At 38.2% G+C, this 27,332-nt stretch overlaps 1 protein-coding gene across 1 annotated transcript in view; it reads right to left on the bottom strand.

The window, feature by feature from the left end:
- The window catches only part of MPP7 (membrane protein, palmitoylated 7 (MAGUK p55 subfamily member 7)), a 238,906-nt gene that overhangs the window by 183,681 nt on the left and 27,893 nt on the right, over positions 1-27,332 (bottom strand). The window contains exons 5-6 of the mRNA XM_011949216.1: positions 26,724-26,825; positions 5,451-5,618 (exon numbers count right to left, since the gene is read on the bottom strand). Of these exons, the coding sequence (XP_011804606.1) occupies positions 5,451-5,487 (37 nt within the window). The 5' untranslated portion in view covers positions 5,488-5,618; positions 26,724-26,825. The remainder of the gene's footprint in view (positions 1-5,450; positions 5,619-26,723; positions 26,826-27,332) is intronic.

Raw genomic sequence — 27,332 nt, 5'->3', positions numbered from 1 at the left:
TGGGAGGCTGAGGCGGGCGGATCACAAGGTCAGGAGATTGAGACCATCCTGACTAACACAGTGAAACCCCGTTTCTACTAAAAAAAAATACAAAAAATTAGCCAGTCGTGGTGACGGGCGCGTGTAGTCCCAGCTACTCGGGAGGCTGAGGCAGGAGAATGGCCTAAACTTGGGAGACGGAGCTTGCAATAAGCCGAGATAGCACCACTGCACTCCAGCCTGGGTGACACAGCAAGACTCCGTCTCAAAAAAAAAAGAAACAACACTTCAAGGCTGAGTGCGGTGCCTCATGCCTGTAATCCCAGCACTTTGGGAGGCTGAGGCAGGAGCATCACTTGAGCTCAGGAGTTTGAGACCAGCCTGGGCAACACAGGGTAACCCCATCTCTACCAAGAAGAAAAGAATTGAAAAGAAGAAAGAAAGGAAAGGAGAGGCAGAGGGAGAGGGAAAGAAGAGAGAAGACAGAGGAGAAAGGGGAGAGAAGGGAGGAGGGAGGAGGGATGAGAGAGGAGGGAGGAGGGATGAGAGAGGAGGGAGGAGAGAAAAGAAATGAAACGAAACCAAAGGAAAAAGAAACAACACTCCAATAGCGATGAGCAAACCTACTGCCCAGATCTTGGTTTCTAAGCCCATCCCCAACGAAAGGAACAAGAGCTCCTTAGAGAAATGTCTACTTCTAGGACTGAGGCAGGAAATATACAAGATGAGCCAAGAATATTTGTAGTATCAAAAATAAGGAAGTGATAAAAACAAACAAGTGCACATTGATGGGGGTTATCAAAGAAGCCACCTCAAAGAGCTCCCAAGGGCCAAAGCTGGAACAATTTGAGCAACAAAATAAAGTAGTCATGGCTTATAACCCAAATTACAAAATAAGTATCCCTGACTCCATATTGATCTGAATGATTGAATAAATTAATAAATGGGAGAGAAAAGACAAAGAATTCCAAATCATCTAGATAGCCCCTTTACACTAAAGGAGGAGAAACGGCACACACTACTCTAAGCGTGGGCTGCACAGAGAGACTTTTTCCAAAGATTACAGTATGGAAAGGATGAAAAAAAGAGTAACCTTACAGTGGAGAAACCTGACAAACAGTACATTAGGCAGGTCACCAACATTAATGTTAACAGTTATAAATCGAGTTGACAGAATGTACCCTCACTGTGATATGACGACAATGGCCCTTCACCGCTGTGACCTTACCCCACAAACACATAACCCCAATCTTTTCACAAGAAAAATATCAGACAAATTCCAGGAGAGGGGAATCCTTACATTATACGTGACCAGAACTCCTCAAAACTCTCAAGGTCATCAAAATCAAGGACCGTCTTTTGGGTTTTGTTGTTTTTTGTTTTGTTTTGTTGTTTTGTTTTTTTTCGAGACAGGGTCTCACTCCATCATCCAGGCTGAAGTGCAGTGGTGCGATCACTGCTCACTGCAGCCTGGACCTCCCAGGCTCAGGTGATTCCTCCCAACCCAGCCTTCCAGGCAGCTGGAACTACAGGCACATGCCACCATGGCTCAGCTAATTTTCTGTATTTTTAGTAGAGATGTGGTTTCACCAGGTTGCCCAGACTGGTCTCAAACTTCTGGGCTCAAGAGATCTACCTGCCTCAGCCTCCCAAAGTGCTGGGATTAAGGTGTCAGCCACTGTGCCTGATTTCTAAAGTCTTAGAAACCATTATGGCCAAGAGAAGTTTAATGAGAGTTGACAACTAAATGTAATATGGTATTACAAATGAGATCCTGGAACAACAACAAAAAAAAATGACATTAATGGAAAATGAAGGAAATCTGAATAAAGTATAGATTTTAGTTAATAATCATGTATCAATATCGTTTCTCCAATTAAAATGAATTTACCATACTAATGTAAGATGCTAATAACAGGGGAAACTAAGGCAAGGCATATTGAAACTCTCTGTACTGTCTTCATAGTTTTTCTGTAATTCTAAAATTGCTCTAAAAAATAATCTATTAAAAAATTTTTAATATAATCAACAGATCATTATAGCCAAGGAAGAGAACACAGAACATACATGTAATGCTGAATTATGATAGAGGGGATATTAAAAATATACATGGAAAGAACAGACTATTGAATAAGTTATCTGGGGATTACTTGGTGGGCCACATGAAAAAATAAAATCAGGTGAGACTAGACTCTACTGCCACACTCCACATACAGATTGCAGTTGGATTACAATTTCAAATGTGTAAAAACAAATCTTTAAAATAACTACTAAAAATCTTAGAGAATATCTTCATAATCCTGGCATAGGAAAGTCCTTCTTAAGCAGAAGAAAAGTAGCACGCAAATCAATACAGAAAAGATTGATTTGACTACAAAAAAGTTTTCAACTATTATAGAAGAAATGTTATTATTTAAGGAATAAAAAGGACAACTGATTGGCCAGAAGAAATAGTGTTCAACCTATAATGGCTCAAAGGATTAATATACAAAATACAAATACATTCTGCAATTAAATTAGAAAATGATAAACCAGTACAAACAATGAGGAAGAGATATGAATAGATGAATCATAGAGGAATGGCAATGAAACAAATGAAAATACGCTAGCTATCAGTAGTAATGCACATTTCACACTTAAGATTTCATGTTTTTCACAACAGATTGGTAAAACTTATAAAGATGGACAATATTTAATACTGCCAAGAATGTAGGGGAAAGGATCTTTAATACACTGACCATAGATTATTTGGTGGTTTAACCACTCCGAAGGACAATTTGACATCATTAAATGTGTACATCTTAGGCCGGGCGCGGTGGCTCACGTCTGTAATCCCAGCACTTTGGGAGGCCGAGACGGGCGGATCACGAGGTCAGGAGATCGAGACCATCCTGGCTAACACGGTGAAACCCCGTCTCTACTAAAAATACAAAAACTAGCCGGGCGAGGTGGCGGGCGCCTGTAGTCCCAGCTACTTGGGAGGCTGAGGCAGAAGAATGGTGTAAACCCGGGAGGCGGAGCTTGCAGTGAGTTGAGATCCAGCCACTGCACTCCAGTCCGGGCGACAGAGACTCCGCCTCAAAAAAGAAAAAAAAAAAATTTACAAAAGGAGCAAAACCAGGCTTTTGTTAACAGCAATATGGTTCACTAAATAGCGATATAATGGAAAAGTATGCATTAGTTTAAAAGAATGAGAAAAATATATAGATGTATAGAGAGATTATAGATAAACATGTGTAAACACACAAACACTTTTCTATATTTAACATGGAAATATCTCTCCAAGAATAGTTTGGTGTAGAAAAAAAGTTGAAGAATAATAAACAGGGCATAACAAAATCTGTGATTAAAAAGAAAAGGAAAAGAGACTCAAAAACCATGTATTTATGACATATATATGCAAGTACTGAATGAACAGGAAACTCTTACAGGCTACTTATCAAACGGAGAAAAAAATAAGATCGAGGGAAAGTGGCATGTTGTTATGTATTACTTGTATAATAAGATATTTTTTTCTTAGTGAAATAAGCAAGAAGGGAAAGAAGAAGTAGTAAAAGTTTTACACAAAATGTCTTTTCCCAAATGAGCAATCCATGTATCTAGGCTGCTGTTAGTCGGGTGCCTTGCTCCTGTGGCACGAGGGTCTGAGTCTAACTCTGTTCCCCTGGAAACCTGATAATGGGATGACATCAGCGATACTGCTACGCAACGCTGCTTAGGGGGAAAATGACCCCTGACTGGCCAGTTGCAAACATCTGATGCATACGCTGTACTTTGCGGCTTCTGTAAATGCAGACTCTTGTCTTCTGTGCTTCGCTCAAACCTTGTGGGGAGATAAGGTCAGAAAACATCATAAAGCAAGGTGTCATTCAGATTGGCACCTTAGATTTGCACTAAGCGAGCTGGCTGTGTATGGAAAAGCCCTTTTTAAATTCTTGATAGCGTATGCTATTTTTCATGACTGACACCTAAACTGCCTTATAAACTATAAATACTCCATTTTAATCCTCCTTCAAGTAATATGTAAGCAACAATACTTTGCATTCAATTAAACTAAGGCATTTGGGGTGAACAGCAAAGTTTAAAACATATTCATTACACAACTGTAGTAAATTTATGGTTCACATAAATTTTATCCATAATTTCCCAAAGCACTATGGAAAGTTAAATCATTCATTTTTATAAAGTAGAACACAATGTGGGACTATATAAAACCTAAAAAGAAGAAAAAAATCTCCAAAGGGTCTGACTTCCAAGTTAAGGTCTTGAGAAAGAAAAGCTTTACGTAATTTAACAATCAAACTTCTTGCTGACAAAAACGAATCCTCAGTGTAAAAAATGGAAAAAAAAAAAAACATTCTTGATAGATAAAATTGAGACAAAACAAAACAAAACAAAAAAAAGACGGGACAAAACTTGCCAACATATAACTACGGATATGCCCGAAATGGCAAAGAATTACATTTGCAAGTAGGGCAAACGAAAAGGCCAGTGTAACATAATACAAGATAAAACTGAATTTGTGTTTTGGTGTTTTTGAGATTATAGCACCAGCCGTTGTAATTTTCCAGCCTGAGACAGTCATCTCGGCTGGTTAGAGAGCTATATCAACCAAATTCAGGATGGCCCCATATAAAACAGAGAACATTCCTTTTCGTTTTACTGTGTTATCACTTCTTTCAAGGGGCTTTAAAAATGCATGACATAGGCCTCCAACCCCATTTACATTTTGTTTTACTAGTTCTTAGAGGCATCCAGGATTCTACACTTTGAAAAACTGCTGATTCTGGTCCAGAATAGGACCTCAAAGAGGCGTCTACCACCACACTTTTACTTCCCTGAATCAGATCAGAAGGGGAGGATTTTATGTACACATGCGTGCATGTGAGTTTTTTTTTCCTTTCTTAGAAATACCTACTGTAGGTATCTCAAAGTATTATAACTGATAATAACATGAAATGTTTGTCAGTTTTAACTGAATCCCTTAATGATATATATCAATTTCAGGATAGTTTTACCTCTGGTGACAGACAGAAAACAGAGAATTGGGGTAAGGATAATGTTTTATTTCTTAAAGAAAAAAAGAGAAAAATCGGAATCAAGTGTGGCAAACAGTTCCTACCAGTTATACAACTGAGTGAAGGATAATACGGGTATCACAGTATTTGCCATACTTTTCTGTAAGTTTCAAATGCTTAATTTTTTAAATTAAATGCACAAAATTATTCTAAAAGCAAGACAGTACGACAGCATCAGCACATGCCATCACTACCTGGAGAAAGAGGCAGTGAGTCCATGTCCTCCAGTAACTTTTACCTAGGAGGGCATCCCTGAGTTGATCTCATGCCCCTAGTGTTGGTGACAGAAAAACAAGTATGATCTGCCTGAATGCTTAAAGCAATGTTGTATTTCACTGTGAACAAGATTTAAGCAAAGATGCAATAAGAACTGCCCCTCTTAGGGTCACATACCGGTGTCACTCCCAGATCCTGTTGACAAAGCTGGCATGATGCAAGGTGTAGGAACAGGTCAGCCGACCGCTCTCCAGACACCCTGCCCTCAGACAGCCACAGGGAATTCCAATTCAACAGCCTGCAGCCACGTTGTCTACCAAGATCTGTATGTTTTGTAAGCCGTTTCTAGAAAGGAAAGAAACATTTATCTTTTTTAAAAAGGGACCATCACCAAATCACAACATTCTGTAACTAATTCAAAATTCTCATCCCAATCACTATTGGAGACATCACAACTCTTCAGAATTTTTTCTACAGACCACATGCAAACACGAACTGTGAGAGTTTCTGGTCTTGATGAGCAACTTCTGATTGAAAGCGTGAATATTCTCAATGTGTGTGTTGAGGCTTCCTTCAAGATTTTTACATTTGGGTTGTGGAACGCTGACTGGATACATGGATAATTTTAAGACGCTTCTGTAAGTCAATGCCATTCTCAACTTCATTCCCTGTGTTACCATAATTCTCAGCTATATTTCTAAACGTAGAACAGAGACTATATAAATTGTCAGAAACTTATAATTAATTTTTTTTTTGATACAGAATCTTACTCTGTCACCCAGGCCAGAGTGCAGTGGTGCGATCTCGGCTCACTGCAACCTCTGCCTCCTGAGTTCAAGCAATTCTCCTGCTCCAGCCTCCTGAGGAGCTGGGATTACAGACGCCTGCCACCAAGCCTGGCTAATTTTATTTTTTTAGTTTTTTTTTTTTTTTTAAATAGAGGCGGGGGTTTCACCATGTTGGGCAGGCTGGTCTTGAACTCCTGACCTCAAGTCATCCGCCTGCCTCAGCCTCTCAAAGTGCTGGGATTACAGGTGTGAGTCACCGCACCCAGCCTAATTGTATTTTTTTAAATAGCTCATCCTAATATGACAAATACATGGTTCTCTAACTGAAGTCTGCAACTAACCTTGAAGGAATATTTACTAGAATGGAAGCAAGATATTATTATAGATTTACAGAAATGTTAGTAATCCAAAGTAAATCTAACAATCCAAGCTAGCATACACAAGTAAATTCTTTTAGTAAAAACTAACCTTTGTTGTATCTGGAAAAATATTAACTTTTTTCAGTAACTATCTTAACTAGTGTTTATCCTCAGATAAGCGGTAAAGGCAGTATAGCATATTAGTTAAGAACAAGGGATCTAGAGTTTGACCTAATCTTTAATGCTGCTAGTTCTGCGATCTTCAGCAAGGTATTTCATCTTCTTAAACCTTAACTTCCTTATACACAAACAGAGACATGAGTAAATTAGAACTATTCGGTAATTAAATATACTCATGTAATGCAGTGTCTGACACATGGTAAATAAACAAGAAACACTGGTTGTTAGTGTTTTTTTAATTCAGGTAATGAGATTATAAAACGAAAACATAAAAGAAAGTAGCAAGATTAAAATTTACATTGGCCTAACACCTAGAGGGAGGCCATCTGGTTTAAATTTGGATCACCCCTGGCTAATAATGGAAAAAGTACTCCATTTACATTTTTGTAGAAATCAGAAGAACCACACAATGTGTTTTCAGTTCATTTTTAACGTACTTTCCTCAATTCTCTATAAAGCAAATTCAGTAATTTAGAAGCATATTTTTAACATATATTAACAACAACAAGAAAACATTGGAAACACTGGCAAAACTGGTTCACATCAATTCTTAAAGCCTTTAAAGTTGCTGATTCAAATTGCAGAATAAGAAGAAATGAACTTGCCAAATTTTACTTTAAAAAATCCAAACTGCAAGATTCTATTGAAGCCTTCTAAATTTGTTTTTTAATTGTTAAAGTGAAAATTAGTATTAAAAACTTCACCATCAAAGGGATTATTTTAGATCAGACTATCTGCTGCAATAACTTGAATTTTGCTTTATGTTATTGCAAAGGCTGACATAGTTAAAACATGCATACACATCAATACAGAAAAGAGTGCTAATTTATAATATAAGAATTGTTATTTGAAATACCAAATGAAAATATAGCTAAGTTAAAAATTAAACATGTGAGGCAAGATTTCACTAATGCACATGTATGGAGCTGTTTTTCTAATAATTTTGAAAGCAACTTTGCTTTGCCTTCACAAATTATTCTAAAAATCAGGATGAAGATTCAACTATAGGAAAATGTTCCTTGTATAAAGCAAGGCTAGAAATGAAGTAATTCAAAGTCAAAAAAAAAGACTGTATAATTTAAAGAACACAGTCAATTAGTAGACTTTTGCTAATAGAAAAAAACGAAAATCAATTAAAATTTCTAAAATGTCTGCAGACACATTTGTACCATTAGGCCAATATATAGGTATGTACGTATGTGAGTAGGTATTTATTATATGTATGTGTATATATATGGAATTTAAGGTCTTTATGTCATGAGAAAAGCCTAAATTCATATGGTACAGATTGCACATATGCTATACCATCTATACCATGCAACCTATCACTTTCTTCACAGCTTAAAGAACTTACAATGTTTCACGTTTATAAACCATACACACCATATAATAAGACAACATATGCTTATATCAATTAGAATTTCATATAATTTGAAACATTCATATTCCATTAATACTGAAGACCTTACATTCCACATCAAAACATCCTTTTGAGCTGGTGTTGCTGCTGTTCATCTATGCCACATGCGAAAAGCCCTCGCATTTCTTGTTTTTTATTTCATAATGAACACTCAAGGTTAAATTTTTCCAAAGCTGTGTTATTTACTACAAAGCAATTATCTTTTAAGTATATATACTACAAAGTAATCACCTCCTCAGACCATATACGAGTACATGAATTCTAAAACTGGTTCGACAGAACCCTAACCAGTAATACTTTGTATTTTGTGGAATGAAGCAAAGTTGCTAGGTTTAACTTTCAAACTGAGTTAAATTTTTGTAGTAATGATGTTATTTTCTTTGGCGAAATTCATTGAAAATACTTTGGAATTTGTCGGAATGCAGCCATAATTATTACTGACTGTTGTATGGAATCAATTTACTACAACACAAAAATACCAGCTGTTACAGTATGTCCTGAGAGGGATTACCGAATATTCTTAAATTGAAGTTCAATCCATCTTTCCATAAAAAAGAGAAAGACCCAAAAGCCAGGAACATAACAGCAGTATCAAGTGCACCTGAAGCATTTACAATGCCCAATAGAATGATTACAACCCTCCTTTAAAAGGGCTTATTTTTGAAATTTCATTATTCCAGTTGTACCTTGCTTCTATATATCACACTGTATCAGGTTCCTCTGGCATTGATCATGTGGAAACAGTGAACTATGTGAAGGTCTATGAGCTTACAACCTTCCATTTCTACCCGCCCTGGGTAACTCTTAATGCTCCCATGGCACTCATGACATCTAGTGGTCAACCACAGAAGTGCACGTGTTTAAAACTTGTTTTCAGTAAATAACTTAATTTCATCGTCTGCAACATTTTTTATTAATGTGAACATACACACACACAGTTAATATATATGAACAAGAAATCAAGTAATTTTCAAATACATTTCCTCTATATTTGGGTAAGTGTTCAAGAATATGAAAACTTGTAATTAACTGTCATCATAAACTAGTTTAATAATTATGTTCCCAATCTATCATTTCAGAAGAATAAGTGTGCTCAGAAATCCAACTGTAGATTATTTCACCAGATACACATACTCGAAAGTTACATTTTCAAAACCTAATAGAGCAATAAAATAACACAAACAAATAAATAATCTATCACATATTTTTTAAAAATAAATCTATCACAGATTTTTGTAAAAGCTCAATCTGAAAGACTCATTAGTTCTATTAGCCACTGCAAGAAGCAGACTTGTATCTGTTAACATTATTTGGACCCTCTTAAATTATAACTGTAAGAATAAAAGGAGGCAACATATACTAAGTGGCAGACATCTGCTTATATAAAATGGTACTTGTACCTTTTATACCAGTCATTCTCAAAGTGTGGTCCACAGAACCCTAGTGGTCTCCAGGACCCTTTCAGAGGGGTCCATGAGGTCAAACTATTTTCATAAAATTGCTGAAGAAAGTACTGAGATGTTATTTGTCTTTTGCACTGTACCAGCATTTGCACCAATGGTGAAAAGCAACGGTCACGGTTGGTAAAACCACTGGCACCTGAGCATGAGTCAAGATAATGGCACCAAATTGAAACTATTCAACATTGTATTCTTTGTTGCCAAGGATGCTCATTCAGAGGAGGAGGAGGAAGAGGAAGAAAAACAGGAAGAGGAGGAGGGGAGAGGGAAGGTTCACTATAGAATATCCTTAAGGAAGCAGTAAAAATTAATATTAATTGACTCTTGAGTACTCTTCTTTTTAACATCCTGTGTGAATAATGGGAAGCACACATAAAGTAACTGCTGATATAAACAAAGGAAACACTGTCTCAAAAAAACATTTGTGCAATGATTTGAGTTGTGAACTATACTGGCTGCTCTGATCATGGAACATTTTTTTTTTTTAACTTAAAAGAACAACTGAAGACAAACTACGGTTATTCAAGCTTCGGTATTTGACAAACATTTTCTTGAAGATAAATAGAGTCCATACTTTCAAGGGAAACCAAAAACAATATGTATTGCTAATGATAAAAATGAGCTTCCAAGCAAAAATCAGAATTTTATAAAACTTGCATCCACTAGAGGCTCATTTTGCATGGTGCTATGTAAACTGAAACACACACATGGTGGAACCAAGTCCCCACTTTGCACTGGTTCTGTCAGCTTCCCAATGCCCAAAGGCTTTGCTGAGAAGACCCATGGTGACATTAACAAACGTGATTTTTTTGGCATTTTGTATCAACATCGGGAAGATCTGTATGATTCGGTGAACCAATATTTTCCCATTTTCTACTAACACATTAGAAAATTATGCATGAACAACATCCATTCAAAGCTCAAGATTGATCAATGGATTTAAAGTTCCAATACAATAACTTTATTTCTATATTTTCAGATTTTACACTGAAACTTATCTTTAAGAAACTGCCATCTATCTTTGGTGTAACAGCAAAGAATATCCGCAGTTAACTGAATAGGCTATTAAAATACTCCTCCCTTTTCCAACTACAGATCTGTGTAAGCTCAGTTTTTCTTCATATCCTTCAACCGGAACACACACAGCAACAAAATGAAAGTAGACACAGATACGAAAATATAACAGTCTCCTGTTGAGCCAGGAATTAAAGAAATTTGCAATTCACTCATGCTTTTGTTTTGAGGGTAAAATTATTTTTCATAAAAATGCTATTCGTGTTAACATGAAGCAAATTTAATATTGTTATTTTTAAATGAATTAAACCAATATAACCCACATAATCAAAACTCTTTAGATCCTTCAATAATTTTTAAGAGTATAGATCTGAGGACCAAAAATGTTGAGAATTGCTTCTCTAATGCCAAGGTTTGGCAAACATTCTCTGTCAAGGGTCAGACAGTAAACATTTTAGGCTTTGTGGTCCATATGATCTCAACCTAAACAATATGTACCTGAGTATGACTGTGTTCCCATAAAACTTGATTTCCAGAAATGAAGGAGGGCCAAGTTTGCTGACCATTATTCTATATCTTTACATTCTATCTGCTAGTGACTTAAGGATCCAGAAGCAGCATGCTTTCTAGTAACATTTGTACTGGTCATTATTTATATATTCAAAAAAAAAGAAAGTTAAAAAAATTCTATTTTGTTCTGTTGTGCAAAATTGTGAAAACTTTTAAAGATTCAGTTCTTAATCATAAACAAAATTGCATTTCAATTTTGGCTATCCCAAGTATCTCAGACTCTGTTGCTATACATAAAGAATTTTAAAACAGACTTATAACTGGCCAAGTATTAGGATGTTGTATGTAAGAAAAGATGCTTTATACAACCAAAAACAAAAATTCCTAGTTTTCAAGACAAAAAGATTATGAAGGATCAAAATGTCCCACATTTTACAAATCCAATGGGGTCCAATGATTATATTAATATAAAACCAACACATGTCCTTTCCACACATGGAAAGGGAAATGCTGAAGCAACAGAAGAGAAGAATCCCACTAAAAGAATCCTATAAACCTTTAAAGACTTCAGAAAGGAAACAAGAGAACATGCTGCTTTATAATCTCCAGGTGAAGAGACCCAGGCTTTAAGGCTGCTAGGAAAGTCTGCGGGAACCCTGGTCCATTTGCCAGGAAGGAACATTAACCACGAGACCCTTAGGGCCTCATCTAGTGAGGGCTCTTGGGAAGGCACACAACTGCGCCTTCTCTGGAAGCGCAGGTGTAATGAATGAACTAGCACTCGCAGGCAATTACCTCATTCCAGACTACCCGAACCATCTACAACAGTGAGTGCACCACGACCCCATTCTCCTTTTTTACTCTCCTTAAGCAAAAATGGCAGCATTTACAGTGTTGGCACATCCTCCAGACCTCTCCTCTGGGGCACTCCTCTGATGATGACTGTCCTTTCATTGCATTTATATTCTACCACTTACTGCTAAAAAGTCTTGGCTAAATCTTCAAGATTACACCACTGACCATCAATGACCCACTATTTTTGCTCTGTATCTCTTTCCTCTAATTGTTGGGGGCAGAGAAGAGTGATACAACTTCTGGATTACGTTTTCCTTGACTAATTCTCAATTCCAGATTCATCTCAGCATTCCACTGGCATTCCCTTCGGTCCTCTCTACCGCAGAAACCAATCCTTCTTTGTAATTAACATATAGCAACATAATTTTACATTTTTTGTTCAATCAATGTCCCCCACTAGATTCCTTAAGAATGGAACCCATATCATCATATGTCCCTAAAAACTGAATAATGATCCGCTCTCTTTCTCTTCCAAGTCAGAGTCACCTCATCATTTTACCTATAGGGAGATAGCACAGCCTAACAACAAGAGCACAGATTTTGAAATCAGACAGACCTAAGATCCCACCCAAGCCCTGCCTTACTGACTCTGTGATCCTGGCCAAGCTACTTAGTGAAATGAGATTAAAAGAAATAAAAGTAAAACATCTAACCCATATATAGCAGCCAATCAACAGATGGCCGCTTTTATTTTATTTTACTTTATTTTATTTTACTTTATTTTATTTTATTCTATTTTATTTTATTTTCAAGACAGAGTTTCGCTCTTATTGCCCAAGCTGGAGTACAGTGGTGTGACCTCAGCTCACAGCAACCTCCACCTCCCAGGTTCAAGTGATTCTCCTGCCTCAGCCTCCTCAACAGTTGGGATTACAGATGCCCGCCACCACAACCGGATAATTTTGTATTTTTAGTAGAGATGGCGTTTTGCCCTGTTGGTCAGGCTGGTCTCGAACTCCTGACCTCAGGTGATCCATGCGCCTCAGCTTCCCATAGTGCTGGGATTACAGGCGTGAGCCACCACGCCCAACCTTACTAACACTCACAGTCTTGTTTTCATCACTCTCTATTTCATATTTCCTCTAATCTCGCAAACTTCTAGTGGTCCTACAATGAAAAGAATACATGCTTTGGTAAGACAAAAAACAGAGTTTAAAATCTGAAGGATCTTCTACCACTTACCACATACACAATTGACAAGGCATGAGACCTCAGAAAGCCACGTTAAACGAAAATAAATAAATAAGAATAATGTTCGTGATGGCTCCTATTGAGTATCTCACAATTTTCCAGATATTAGGTTAAAAATGCAACATGCACTGTTTCATTTAATGCTCACAATAATCCTATTATGTAAGCACTATTACCATGTCTTACAGATGAGGAAACTGAACTTTAGGCAATGAGCCCTAAGCCCACAACTTGAAGGGATTCTGATGTTGGTATGTATGAATTCAAGACCCACCCTGTGAATCACTCTACACAATGCTGCCTCTTAACGACTATTAACCTCTCTCAGTTTTCTTAGTGGTCAAATAGAAAGAATATGTGTATCTCACTCACTTTTTCTGACTGGTTAAATGAAACAACGCATCTAAACATGAAACACACCAGATGCTCCAATTTTAGCTCTCCCTTTCCCTCAACCTTCCCCTTAATTTTCTTGTTCTACTTGATTCCGTTTACAAATCAGAAAACTGCCTGCTTCATATCCACGTCCTCTTCTTGGCTCTTCAGTCACGTAACATAGTGCCTTCTCTGATATACCCAAAACATCAAGTAGGTTCCAAAAATAATATTCTCAGCCTTCGATCCTAAGGTCTAGAACATACCTACAAAATGCACAGCCTGTAAAAGCCACAGATCTCTCTAAAATTTACAGTAACATCTTGCATGATAGCCAGGGATACTGTCCCTCTGTTTTATATGGCTCAAGTAAATGATGGAGTATATCTGAAGCTCAAGAATATAATTCAGATTCTACCAAATCTTTCTTAGTAACAAAATGTCACTCTAGCATTACCCACAATTCATAGACACTAATTTCAAAAATATCTTGAGAGGTCAAAAATAAACCAGTCAATGAAGCAAGTTTGATTAAAATTACATATCACTCCATATTCAACCTACCATGCATAAAAATAGAATAAATCTGTTTATTAAAAAGCTACATTTAAGACATTTAAGATTAAATTTTAATAGGGTTACCAAAAATCTACCTCTTTGCCAATGAAACCTCTTATTGTAACACAGTTATGATTATTGTATAGGCATAGCAAAACATCAAGTGAAATATTCTAGCAATGACTGGAGGTTTTACTAAACGTGTACAGGGAGTGACATCAGTAAGATGGTGGAACAGAATACCTCAGACTCTCTTTTCCCCATGGAAACACTGACTTAACAACAACATACAAACCAAGTTACCTCTGTAACTCCAGAAGCCAATTAATTATGCAGCACCCATGCAAGCAAAAGCTAAGGAAGGCGACATCAATGCACGTTGGAAAGTGCATTGCTTTTTGTCCACTTTAGCTCCTCCCTGACCCCAGTGCAACATGGAGTAATTTGAAGGAAAACTCCCAACTTCCAGCTTCTCCCTCAAGAAGGAAAGAGAAGAGGAAAATGTGCACCCAATGTTCTGGCTTGTGAGGGGCTGCCCAAGGGACTAACTTGGAGTGCTAACAGGAAGAGAGTATAATCTGGATGCCAGACTGGGGGCCACTGAAAACAAAAGAGAGCCCAGGGGCTTGTTACAGCATCAGGAAGACAGCAGAACCTCAGACGGATGCCATGAGGAGGACGAGATTAATGTACAGACTTCTGAGAGGAAAACAGGAGCAAGTCTCATTAACCGTGAAATTACATGCACAGGGCCAGAGAAGAGGCATTCTCAGCAATGGTTTGAGAGGTCCAAATAATCACTATCCAGGCCGACTGGAAAAGATCTTGCCCTGCACGAAGCCAGTCAATAAAAACCGAGAGGATCTATCTTTTCCAATGCCCAGATCTCAACAAAAGAACACAAGGCGCCAAAGAAACAGTAAAACATAGCCCAATCAAAGGGGCAAAATAGAGCTCCAGAAATCCACACTGAAGAAAAGATCTCTGAATTAGCTGACATAGAATTCAAGATAATCACCTTCCAGATGCTCAATGAGCTAAAACAGCACACAGACAACTAAAACAAGTCAGGAAAGGGATGCATGAACAAAATAACAACAGAATCAGAGAAACAGAAACTATTAAAAGTTTCTATTTCTAGAAACTCTGGAGCTTACAAATACAATAACTGAATTGAAAAATTCACAAGAGGGACTCAACAGCAGACTTGATCAAGCAGAAAAAAAAAAATCAGTGAACTTGAGTATAGATCATATGACACTATCAAGTCAGAAGAGCAAAAGTGAAAAAAGAATGAAGAAAAGGGAAGAACCTAATGGGACACCATCAAGCAGATGAATATATGCACTATGGGAGTCCGACAAGAACAGAGACAGGGACGTGGCTGAAAATTTCCCAAATGTGAGGGGAGAAATGGACATAAAAATTCAAGATGCTTAACAAGCTCTGAATTGAATAAATCAAAGATACTCATGCTAAAACATATTCTAATTAAACTGCCAAAAGTCACAGAGAGAATCTTGAAAGCAGTAAGAGAAAAGTGACTCATCATGTACAAGGGAGCATCCACAGAGGATCAGTGAATTTCTCAGCAAAAACTTTGCTGAAGTATGTTGAAGTAAGATGATATATTCAAAGTGGTGAAAGAAAACAGTCTGCCATTCAAGAAGATTACATCTGACAAAACTGTCCCACAAAATGAAAAATAAATTAAGTTCCTTCCCAAATAAACAAAAGCTGAGGGAGTTTGTTGCCACTATACCTGTATAACATATACTAAAGGGAGTCCTTCAAGTCTAAATGAAAGAACGCTAGACAGCAACATAAAACCACATGAAAATATAAAGCTCTTTGGTAAAGCTGAATATATGAACAAATATAAAATACAGTAATATTGTAATGATGCATAAATCACTTTTAATTCTTTTATAAATTTTCAGGCTGGGCAACAAAGCAAGACTCCATCTACGCAAAAAAAAAATTGTTTTAATTAGCTGGGTGTGGTAACACACATCTGTAGTTCCAGCTGCTCAAGAGGTTAAGGTAGGAGTATCGTTTGAAGCCAGGAGGCTGAGGCTGCAGTAGGCTATGAGCACACCACTGCACTCCAGCCTGGGTGACAAAGTGAAACCCGATCTAAATAAATAAATAAATATATATATACACATATATATGTATATATATATGTTTCTACACACACAGAGACACACATGAATTATATTAAAATATATGATAAAATATATAACATATACATGTAATTTACATACATATAAATTGTATATATGTTAACAGACAAAAGCATAAAAGTAACTATAAATTTATGTTAATGATTTATAGTAAATAACACAATATAAAAAGATGTAATCTGTGATATCAATAACATATATGGGGACACAGAATTATAAAGAGCAGTCTCTATATGTGATTTAAATTAAATTGCTATTAAATGAGAACAGATTATAACTTTAAGATGATATGTGCAATTCTCACGGTGACCACAAAGAAAATACCTACAGAATAGACACGAAAGGTAATGAGAAGAGAATCAAAGAATGTCCACACAAAAAAAATCTATAAAACACAAAGGAAGGCAGTATGAAAGATTCTCAACATCGCTAATCATTACAAAAATGCAAATCGAAACTATAAGATATTACATTAGGAAGAATACTATCAAAGAAAACAGAAAATAACAAGTGTTGGCAAGGATGTGGAGAAACTGGAACCCTTGGCACAGTTGATGGGAATGTAAATGTAAATTTCTGTAGTATGGCCACTACAGAAAATAGCATGAAGGTTCCTCAAAATATTAAAAATAGAATTACCATATAACCCCAAAATCTCACTTCTAGGTATATATCCAACAAAATTGAAAGTGGGAACTCAAAGAGATATCTGTATACCTACATCACTACAGCATTGTTCACAACAGCCAAGGGGTGGAAGCAAATCTAACGTCTATCGACAGATGAATGGACAAGCCAAATGTGGTATATATATTCAATAGAAAATTAGTCAGCCTTAAAAAAAGAAGGAAATAAGCCAGTTACCAAAAATCAAATACTGTATGGTTCCATTTATAAGCAGTATCTAAAATGGTCAAACTAATAGAAACAGAAAGCAGAATTGATGGCTGCCAGGGGCTGCAGGGAAAGGAAAGTGGTTGTTGTTTAATAGGTATAGAGTTTTTGTTTTGTAAATGAAAAACTTCTGTTCTGAAGATCCATTGCATAACAATGTGAATATACTCAACACTACTAAACTGTACACTAAGAATTGTTAAGACAGTAAACTTTGGGCCAGATGCAGTGGCTCAGGCCTGTAATCCCAGCACTCTGGGAGTCCGAGGTGGGCGGATCACAAGGTCAGGAGTTTGAGACTATCCTGGCTAACACAGTGAAACCCATTCTCTACTGAAAATACAAAAAATTAGCCAGGCGTGGTGGTGGGCGCCTGTAGTCCCAGTTACTCAGGAGGCTGAGGCAAGAGAATGGTGTGAACCCGGGAGGCAGAGCTTGCAGTGAGCCAAGATCGCACCCCTGCACTCCAGCCTGGGCGATAGAGCGAGACTTCACCTCAAAAAAAAAAAAGTAATTTTTATGTTATGTTTGTTTTTTACCACAATTTTTAAAAAATTAGTATAAGACCACTGGGCACGGTGGCTCACGCCTGTAATCCCAGCACTTTGGAGGCTGAGGCAGGCAGATCATGAGGTCAGGAGATCAAGACCATCATGGCTAATACGGTGAAACCCCGTCTCTACTAAAAATACAAAAACTTAGCTGGGCATGGTGGCGGGCACCTGTAGTCCCAGCTGCTCAGGAGGCTGAGGCAGGAGAAGAGCATGAACCCGGGAGGCGTAGCTTACAGTGAGCCAAGATCACGTCACTGCACTTCAGCCTGGGTGACAGAGCAAGACTCCATCTCAAAAAATGAGTATAAGACATTGAAGATAGTCTAAGGAAGAAATGAAATAACTACAAACTAACAGTAGCCATAAAAGTAGCCCAAAAGTCTAGTAAGTAGCTCTCGGACATGGACAAGCTTAACCCTAACAACAAACAAACCGATTTAAGGGGCAGCTGTAAATACAGCCTGCCTATTTATAGTATACCATGGATAGCAGTCCTGCAGATCAAGTCTGAAACACATAAATCATTGTTGTATTTCAACTCACAAACACTGTCACAGGGGAGGGACTGATACCAAGTGATTATGCTGTATATTCGGTATATAATAAATAGTTTCAACCAGCACTATCAATTATGAATGACAACTCAATTGTTATATCCAAGTCTATAATGTAGGGAACTTGACCATATTATTTTAGATAACTTTCTAATTATGGCTAGACAATGATGCTACTCAACAATATATCTGCAACTCGTCCCTTCCACTTACAGAGGAGAATTGTGTTCCCAACCCCTTGAAGTTAGGTGAGGTTTTGTGGCTTGCCTTAGCCGGTAACATAAAAGTGACAAATTTAAGAGCGAGCATGGGATTCTACATTGTATTAATCTGTTTTCATAAAGAACTGCCCAAGCCTGGGTAATTTATTAATATAAAGAAAAGAGGTTTAATTGACTCACAGTTCCACGTGGCTGGGGAGGCCTCAGGAAACTTACAATCATGGCAGAAGGTGAAAGGGAAGCAAAGCACATCTTACACGGCGGCAGGCAAGAGAAACAGAGGATGGGGGAAAAACTGCCAAACACTTCTAAAGCATCAGATCTGGTAAGAACTCACTATCACAAAAACAGCATGGTGGAAACCACCACCATGATCCAATTGCCTCCTACCAGATCCCTGCCTTGACACGTTGGGATTCCAATTTGGATTACAATTATAGATGAGATTTGGGTAGGGACACAGAGCTGAATCAGATCACACATCTTCTCCTTCCCAAGTTGTCTAATGTTTCCCATAATGCCAAGTTCATCAGCTCAAGTCCCTGACATGGAGCACAGTACCCCACCAACATGTGATGGATACATAGCAACAGCAAGAAATAAATGTGTTGTTGGGGTTATTTGCTACTGAAACACAACCTAGCCCATTATGACTGATATACTGTTCATTTACAAATATCAACAGTATGATTTTTAAATAACATAAATCATTCACTCTAAGTATTTACATTGTTATTTCCTGAGTACTAATTAATATTAAGTGGTTCAACACAATAGTTCCTAAAAATGTGGGCTACTAGAAGCATCTGTAATAAATCTGGACATTCACGAAGATGATTTCATGTGTTTACTGACAACAGACTCATGTAAATTGTCTGGTTTTGTCAGTTTCCTAGGCCCTATATCAGAGGTATCAAAAAATACACTTTCTAAAAATTGATTCTTGTTTATAAATAATTATGTCATAATACTAAAGTTAATTGTATGCATTTTCAAACTAAGGACAGTGCTAAAAAGTTAAACTAAATGTAACACACGATGTTTGCAATCATGTATATTTATGTATGTATGTTTTGAAGCTATCTTAAATAGCGATCAAAGGAAATAGATAATCCAAAAGTACTGATTATATAGAACACAAACAACTTTATATTAAGTTAGGTTTTTCTCCACGGTGGTCTATCTTTATACTCCTAAAGGAAATCCTCACTTATCTGTGTATGAGCTGATACCCACATTTCCATTTTTCTAGCATATTCATCTATTTTATTTCCAATGCTGAGAACAAACCAGGAAACGCCCTTCAAACAATTCCAAACCCTAATGTTATATTATAGAGAACAGTGCATCCTTTATGAATTAGAAGAGAATCTATTCTTTGCTAGCCCTTTATGCATTAAATAGTAGAGACTCTTACATTTGAAGTCAGCTATACCCAAGAGAAATTTTAAGAGCATTGCATTCTTCATATTCCTTTTAATATTACTTTCTTCACCTCAATTTTTACACTTCATGAATATTAGCTGCTGGAACCTATTGACTATACTTAGTAAATTTTTAATTTGTATGTCATAGCTCTGAATAGGAGTATTTCGTTTCTACAGTGAAACAAATGAACAGAAAAGGGGAAAAGTTAACATTTCCAAAGAGTTATGTAAAGACAGAACAAAAATTAAGTTGCTAAGGAAAGTAACATGCCGGTCATTGTCCAAAAACCATGGGAAACGGTTACACAAAAGAACATTTCACAGAGCTATGCACGGCCTGTTAGTGGACTGCTAGACAAACTGTCTTAGACTAACACACCCTGGAATGAATCTATCTGATCAGGAGAACTTGCTTTATGATCAATTTAGTGTCAAGAAATTTGAGGGTTAGAAGAGGAATCTGGCTGGGAAAAACGGGGCCTTGCTAAGACCATATGGAAGCCAGCTGTCAGCCACTTCCTATTCATACACTCTCGGGAGGAGACATGCCCTCACAAGAAACGGAAAATGATGTAAACGCCAAGCAGGAGGCTTTGTGCACTCCAACGCGGCTCAAGTGGTTCAGGTTTCCCGGGTGTTACCCCAGGTGGCATCTTCTCAGCTTCCTTGGCCTCTCTTTCTAAAATCTCCCTCACACCTTCCTAATTCCACTTAATGATCTTTGCCTATGCCTATCCCAGTTTCACGAGTCATGCGTATTTCACTCTTCTTGTCTACTGTCTGTCTTTCCTACTAGAATACAGTCATGCGATGCAGGGTATAATGATGTTTCTGTCAATCACACACCACATATATGGCAGTGGTCTCATATTTTTACTCTTCCCTTTCTATGTTTAGATATGTTTAGATACCCAAACACCACTGCGTTCCAACTGCCTGCAATATTCAGTGCAGTCACCTGCTGTACAGGTTTCTGGCCTAGGAGCAACAGGCTGCACAATGTAGCCTAGGTGTGTAATGGGCTCTGCCACCTAGTTTTGTGTAAGTGCACTCTAGGATGCTCCTACCAGGACCAAGTCGCCTAACAACAAATTTCTCAGAATGCTTCCCTGTCGTTAGGCAACCTATGACTTACAGAAACTAAAAGAGGGCAGAGAATTTGGTCTGCATTATTAACGGCTGAATTCCTGGTGTCTTAGAATAGTGCTTGCTATAATAATAGATGGCTCCAAACATTATTTGTTGAATGAATGAAGAAATGAATGAGTGACTGCTGGAACCCCTACCAATTTTAGCTATAATATTATATATTTTATGTACATTATGTATGTTGTGCTTCTGCCTGTCCTCTTCTGAGTTCTCCTGTCCAAAGGAGAAAGACTGCTAATCTCATTGATCACAACCTAAAACATTTACTAGACCAAAAGTATAGTAGGAAAACTGTCAACAAATTAGGTATTAAAAGGTCCATATCTGGCTGGGTGCGGGGGCTCATGCCTGTAATCCCAGCACTTTGGGGGGCCAAGGTGAGAAGATCACGTGAGGTCAGGAGTTCAAGACCAGCCTGGCCAACATGGCAAAACCCCGTCTCTACTAAAAATACAAAAATTAGCCACGCGTGGTTGCACACGCTTGTAGTCCCAGCTACTCGAAAGGCTGAGGCAGAAGGATTGCTTGAACCTGGGAGGCAGAGGCTGTAGTGAGCTGAGATCATGCCACTGCACTCCAACCTGGGCAACAGGGCGAGACTTTGTACCCCACCAAAAAAGGTCATCCTTGCCCAGTCCCCTTTGACATCTGCTCCCTTTTCCCAGAGTAAGTAGACTCTGTTAGTGCCAGTCAGCTTGCCGGCTGCCTACTCTCACCATTGCACTGGGTTTGGGTCACACTTGTGTTGGCTGCGTGCTTTTCTCACACAAAGTTCTGCTGACCTGGGCTTCTGACATGACAAAAGAGCCTGCTCCTTCCCCTGGTGGGAGAAGCCTAGCCCACTCCGCTCTCGAATCACTCCACTTCTTCTCTTTTCGCATGGAGAAGCCTGGCATGGGCCATTGCTTTAGCCAAGAATGATGTCCTCTTCAACTTTTGTGCATATATGAAATTTTTGCTGATGAAAAAAGTGTCCTTTTCAACATTTTTATTCAAAGTGTAATAGCATTTACTATATATCCATCTCTTGAACGTCTCAAAAAAAACTGTAGAAAGAAACTATTATATAACCACAAATTAATAATAGTAAAAGGAAGTCTTTGTGGTTCTCCTATTGGATGTAACAGAACCCATTACCTATACCACCAAATTCTTACTTTCCTGATTTTATCTCCCTAAACATCTCTCTCCTAACATCTTTTGTTTTGGAGAGATGCTTGATAGAGTATTCAGGGGTGTCAAGTAATGGTGTCTGTAATTTACTCAAAAATACTTCAGCAGAGAGGCAGAGGAGAGGGAGAGAAAACATATGGCCAAATGTCATCTGTTGCTGGATCTAAGGTGGACATATGGGTATTCATTGTACTATTCTTTCTACTTTTCTATATATCCTGAAATTTTTATGCTAAAACATTTTTAGGGGAAAAAAAGAACTTCCATACCTCCCAGCTTCTCATATCCCAGAATCATGTGCCTTCTGAGAACCCTAACTAAACCCACTTGGAAAACGCAGCAATCCTCAGATTGCTCTGTCCCCACCTCCAACCCATCCTACACATGCTGCCAGCATCATGTTTCAGAGATACTTACGTGATCACTTAACTACTCTAAATAAATCAGCTGATGATTCAACCGCACTTTCATGATAAAGTTTAAATTCCTTAAAATGAGACACTTTTGGTCCTTTCTCATTGCTTTCTTTGCAAAAATCACACCAACACCCTCTCTCAAGTTTTCTATAAAACTACAACACTGAACACACTGTGTTATTTCATGCTTCTGTGAATTTGATCACTTTAGTTCTTCTGCCTGCTTCAAAATACGGATTTAATTGCATGTATGTTACCACACTGCCTAATGAGGAGCCTGTGAGCAAAAAGGATCATCATAGCAAGTGTAGGGGTCAACAAAGTCTAATCTGTAAAGCCATATGGTCTCTTTTTTAAACCTGCATGTGACTATTCAGCAATTCCTTTCAAATTCAGTAGAGGGTGCCATAATTTAATTTTTAAAAGGAAAATGGAATTCATGTTAACAAAGGCAACTTTCACAAGTGTTAGCTGATGAGTTAAAGCTATAAAAAATATATTTCTAATAAGAATGTGAAACTAAAAATAAACACCCAACATTGCCTTAATCTGAACAAATATCATATTTTTGATTTAAGAAAGAACTACATAAGAATACATCAAAATTCTGGTCGGGCACAGTGGCTTAAGCCTGTAACGCCAGCACTTTGGGAGGCCGAGGTGGGCAGATCACTTGAGGTCAGGAGTTCGAGACTAGCCTGGCCAACATGGTGAAACCCTCTCTCTACTAAAAATACAAAAATTATCCGGGTGTGGTGCATGCCTGTAGTCCCAGCTACTCGAGAGGCTGAGGCAGGATAACTGCTTAACCCCAGCAGGCGAAGGATGCAGTGAGCCAAGATCGCACCATTGCACTCCAGCCTGGGCAACAGAACAAGACCCTGCTTAAAAAAAAAAAAAAAAAAAATCAAAATTCCAACTGTGATTATACCTTCTGAACCAACAATAGCTTGTAGAAACATACCCTAAGAAATAATCATACAAGTATGCAACAATGAGCCAATCAATCTACTGTAAAATATAACAGAAAAGTGTTCAAGTTTTTATCTTCATTGCAGAGTTACTACTTCACTCACAATATCAACACAGAACTGATGCAGGCACAGGTATTCTGACTTCAATACACCTGTACCAACACAGGAGGCCTCTATTCCCTGGCACATCTTTATTCAAACTTTTGCCATTTAGCCAGGCACAATAGCACATACCTGCAGTCCCAGATACTTGGGAGGCTGAGGTGGGAGGATTACTTGAGCCCAGGATTTCAAGACCAGCCTGAGCAACATAGTAATGACTCCCATCTCTAATAATATGTATACTTAACGACCAAAAAAAAACTTTTTCCATTTGTTTCACTTTGGGTCTTCTAATCTATACTTTCCTATGCTAATTCCCGGTCCATTTTTAGTTTTTCTTTTGCAGTTTCAGAAAGGTGCTGACAATCAGCAGTGACTACACTTGAGACAAGACAACAGACCTCAAATTACTGTCAAAATTAATCTTTTCATTTGGTGACTTAGCTTAAACCTTGCTTAGTTATCAAATACTTATCAAACTCCTGTGATTAGCATAGCACAATGTCAGGGGTATAACAGAAAATATCAAATTATAAACATAGTAGATTTCATTATCTTAAGATCAATTTCACTTCCAACATTCAGAATCTATGAGCCTAGATTGTATTCTGCAGTTTTACTCATGAACTTCAAGGACTTGGGTAAACGAGGACATGTCACACACTCAGAGTATTCCATAGTAGGGCATTCCCCTACAGGGGAATCACTGCTACAATCACTGCTCAATTTCTTCCTTACCTGAAAGGAAGCCAAGATGGTATTGAACAAGAATGGAACCACACAGTACACAGACATTTATTTAGCTTTTTGCGAGGCATTAAAAAATCAGATATTGCTCAAGCCTGGGTTGCAATATGAAGAAGCTGGCATTAATCCTCATGCATTCAGTCTCTCCATCTAGGTCCCCCGTTTTCTAGACACTCTGCTACCTCTCACTGTTTTCTTCAATATGTGAAAAGGCAAGAAGTATACCTGTATCTAACATCATACAGAGGTGTTAAAAGGCAACCAGATAAGAATTTTTTTTCCATCTTGGCAAAATCAACTCTTCATAGTGGAAACTCAACAGGCTCTTAGAACTGTTTGAAATTTGAATCTATTTAAGTAACATCAACCAGCGAATATTCTCCTGATAATAAAAGCTTCCATTTCTGACATCCACATGTGGCAGAAATTCCCACTCCCTAACAGCAGCAAGTTTATTCTCTGTTGTCCTAGAAAGGGTCTTTTTCTCATCTGCATTTCTTTTTTTTTTGGGGGGGGGGTTCAGAGTCCCACTGTGTCACCCAGGCTGGCGTGCAGTTGCACTATCTCAGCTCACTGCAACTTCTGCCTCCCTGGTTCAAGCGATTCTCCTGCCTCAGCCTCCCGAACAGCTGGGACTATAAGCACGTGCCACCGTGCCCAGCTAATTTTTGTATTTTTAGTAGAGATGGGGTTTCACCATGTTGGACAGGTTGGTCTCGAACTCCTGACCTCGTGATCCACCCTCCTCGGCTTCCCAAAGTGCTGGGATTACTGGCGTGAGCCACTGTGACCGGCCTCATCTGCATTTCTTTAAAGATCAGAATGGTTTTTCATTTTTGGTAAAAGATGAGCTGCCAAGGGGGAAATTACTGAAATGCCAAGTAGGGTTGCCATCCAAATATGAGCTGGGAAGTTTAAGACTAACGAGGATTTAGAGTTTTAAAGGTTGCTGAGTAAGCTCAAGAGGTGAGCCCGACAAACGTAAAACAGAAACGGAGCCTACAAAAGATGGAGTAACTTCTCTGCAGCCTAAGAACCAGGGCCAGACTCCAGGTTTGGATTAATCAGAGAGAGGAAAAATAACAAATCTGTGCTAACCGTATTTCAACAACAAGGAAACCTACAAGCATCAGGATGTAGAAACTGTTTATTAATACGTTTCCTTATAGTTGATAGATCCTATGTAGATTCAGTGAAAAATTATCTTCCTTACTTTCTGCACATTACACAAGGACAACCAAGTAATTGTTCCTACTTGACTGCTCAAGACATCATTTCTCAGTTATTAAAAAGACATACTTTTGGCCAGGCACAGTGGCTCACACCTGTAATCCCAGCACTTTGGGAGGCTGAGGCAGGTGGATCACTTGAGCTCAGGAGTTTAAGACCAGCCTGGCCAACCTGGCAAAACCTCAACTCTACTAAAAATACAAAAATTAGCCAGTTATGGTGGGGGGCGCCTGTAGTCCCAGCTACTAGGGAGGCTGAGGCAGGAGAATCACTTGAACCTGGGAGGCAGAGGTTGCAGTGAGTCAAGATTGCGCCACTGCACTCCAGCCTGGGCTACAGAGAGAGACTCCATCTCAAAAAAAAAAAAAAAACAAAGACATACTTTTGCTATATCCACCTTATGGGAATTACATTCAATTGCACCATAATCTCCTTGAAGTAACAAAATGGGACAATATTTCAAAAGATTCTTTTTACTCCCCCCTAAGTCATTTGAGAATATTTCTAAAGCCATTAATTTCACAAACTAGCCAAGATTGCTGAGAAAAATCATAGCTGTACAAGTTCTGAAAATGTTGCTGAATATAACTGTCTTACGGTCCAAGGCCTGTATTTCGTTGCCTGAATCCCTGAATTATAAATGGCTATAAAAAGAAAAGAGGAAAGAAAAGAGCCCAACAAATTAAAAGGTTCCCACATGAAAAGTAATGATGTTATATTGCAACAAACATTTTGGTGACTGGGATTACCCGAAAACTCTGGGCTTCCGCTCTGAAGCACTAATTTGCCAAAAGTATGGCAAGTGTAACTCTTAAAACAGTACTGACTCATCCTGAGTACGTAGTTTGATCTTATCTATTTTAATATCAAGGAATCCAGGAATCCAAGATTTGCTACACCTTACATCATAAATGAAAAGGCAATACTAAAGATAATTACTTCAAACCTACCCACCAGAATTATCCTCAGTGTAAGTTTTAAGTATAATGCAGATAACCACAATACAGAATGAAAACCTGGACAGATGATATTTAACTGAGTAATTATGTTATCTGCACTCTAGACAGGAAGGGCTGAGAGGAAAAACAGGAAGAAACATGCCATCTTACTCACCCACAGTGGAGTGCTGGCTATAAATCAAGTCAGCCTGCCCAAACACACACAAGACTTAATGATGACCTCAGTGAGAGCAGTTGAGTTTATGCAGTAAGGAAACTTGCACAAAATTAAAGGGAAAACTATTGAGGCCCCACATGGACATAATCGCTATGGACTGTGGATGTGAAAATGATGACATAATGGTGGGGGAGTAGGAGGACTCCAGTAGGAAGCCATAATCAAATAATAAAAATATATTTGTTATAAAATGGAAACTAGAAGTTACTGAATTTCTAGCATTTTCCCCCGTTGTTCTCTAAATGTATGCACTCACTCCAACATAGTACAAACGTACTTTGAAAAAACAAATGTATAGAAAAGGGATAGGAACTCATCTTTTCTGTCACCCAGGCTGGAGTGTAATAGTGCTATCTCAGCTCACTGCAACCTCTGCCTCCCAGGTTCAAGTGATTCTCCTGCCTCAGCCTCCCAAGTAGCTGGGATTATAGGTGCACACCACCACACCTGACTAGTTTTCGTATTTTCAGTAGTGATGGGGTTTCACCATGTTGGCCAGGCTGGTCTCAAACTCCTGACCTCAAATTATCTACCCTCCTTGGCCTA

The sequence above is a fragment of the Colobus angolensis genome, unplaced genomic scaffold (assembly GCF_000951035.1).
Source record: "Colobus angolensis palliatus isolate OR3802 unplaced genomic scaffold, Cang.pa_1.0 Scaffold293, whole genome shotgun sequence".
NCBI lineage: Eukaryota > Metazoa > Chordata > Mammalia > Primates > Cercopithecidae > Colobus > Colobus angolensis.
Note: the sequence above shows the minus strand (reverse complement) of the source record. Positions and strands in the feature narration are given on the sequence as shown.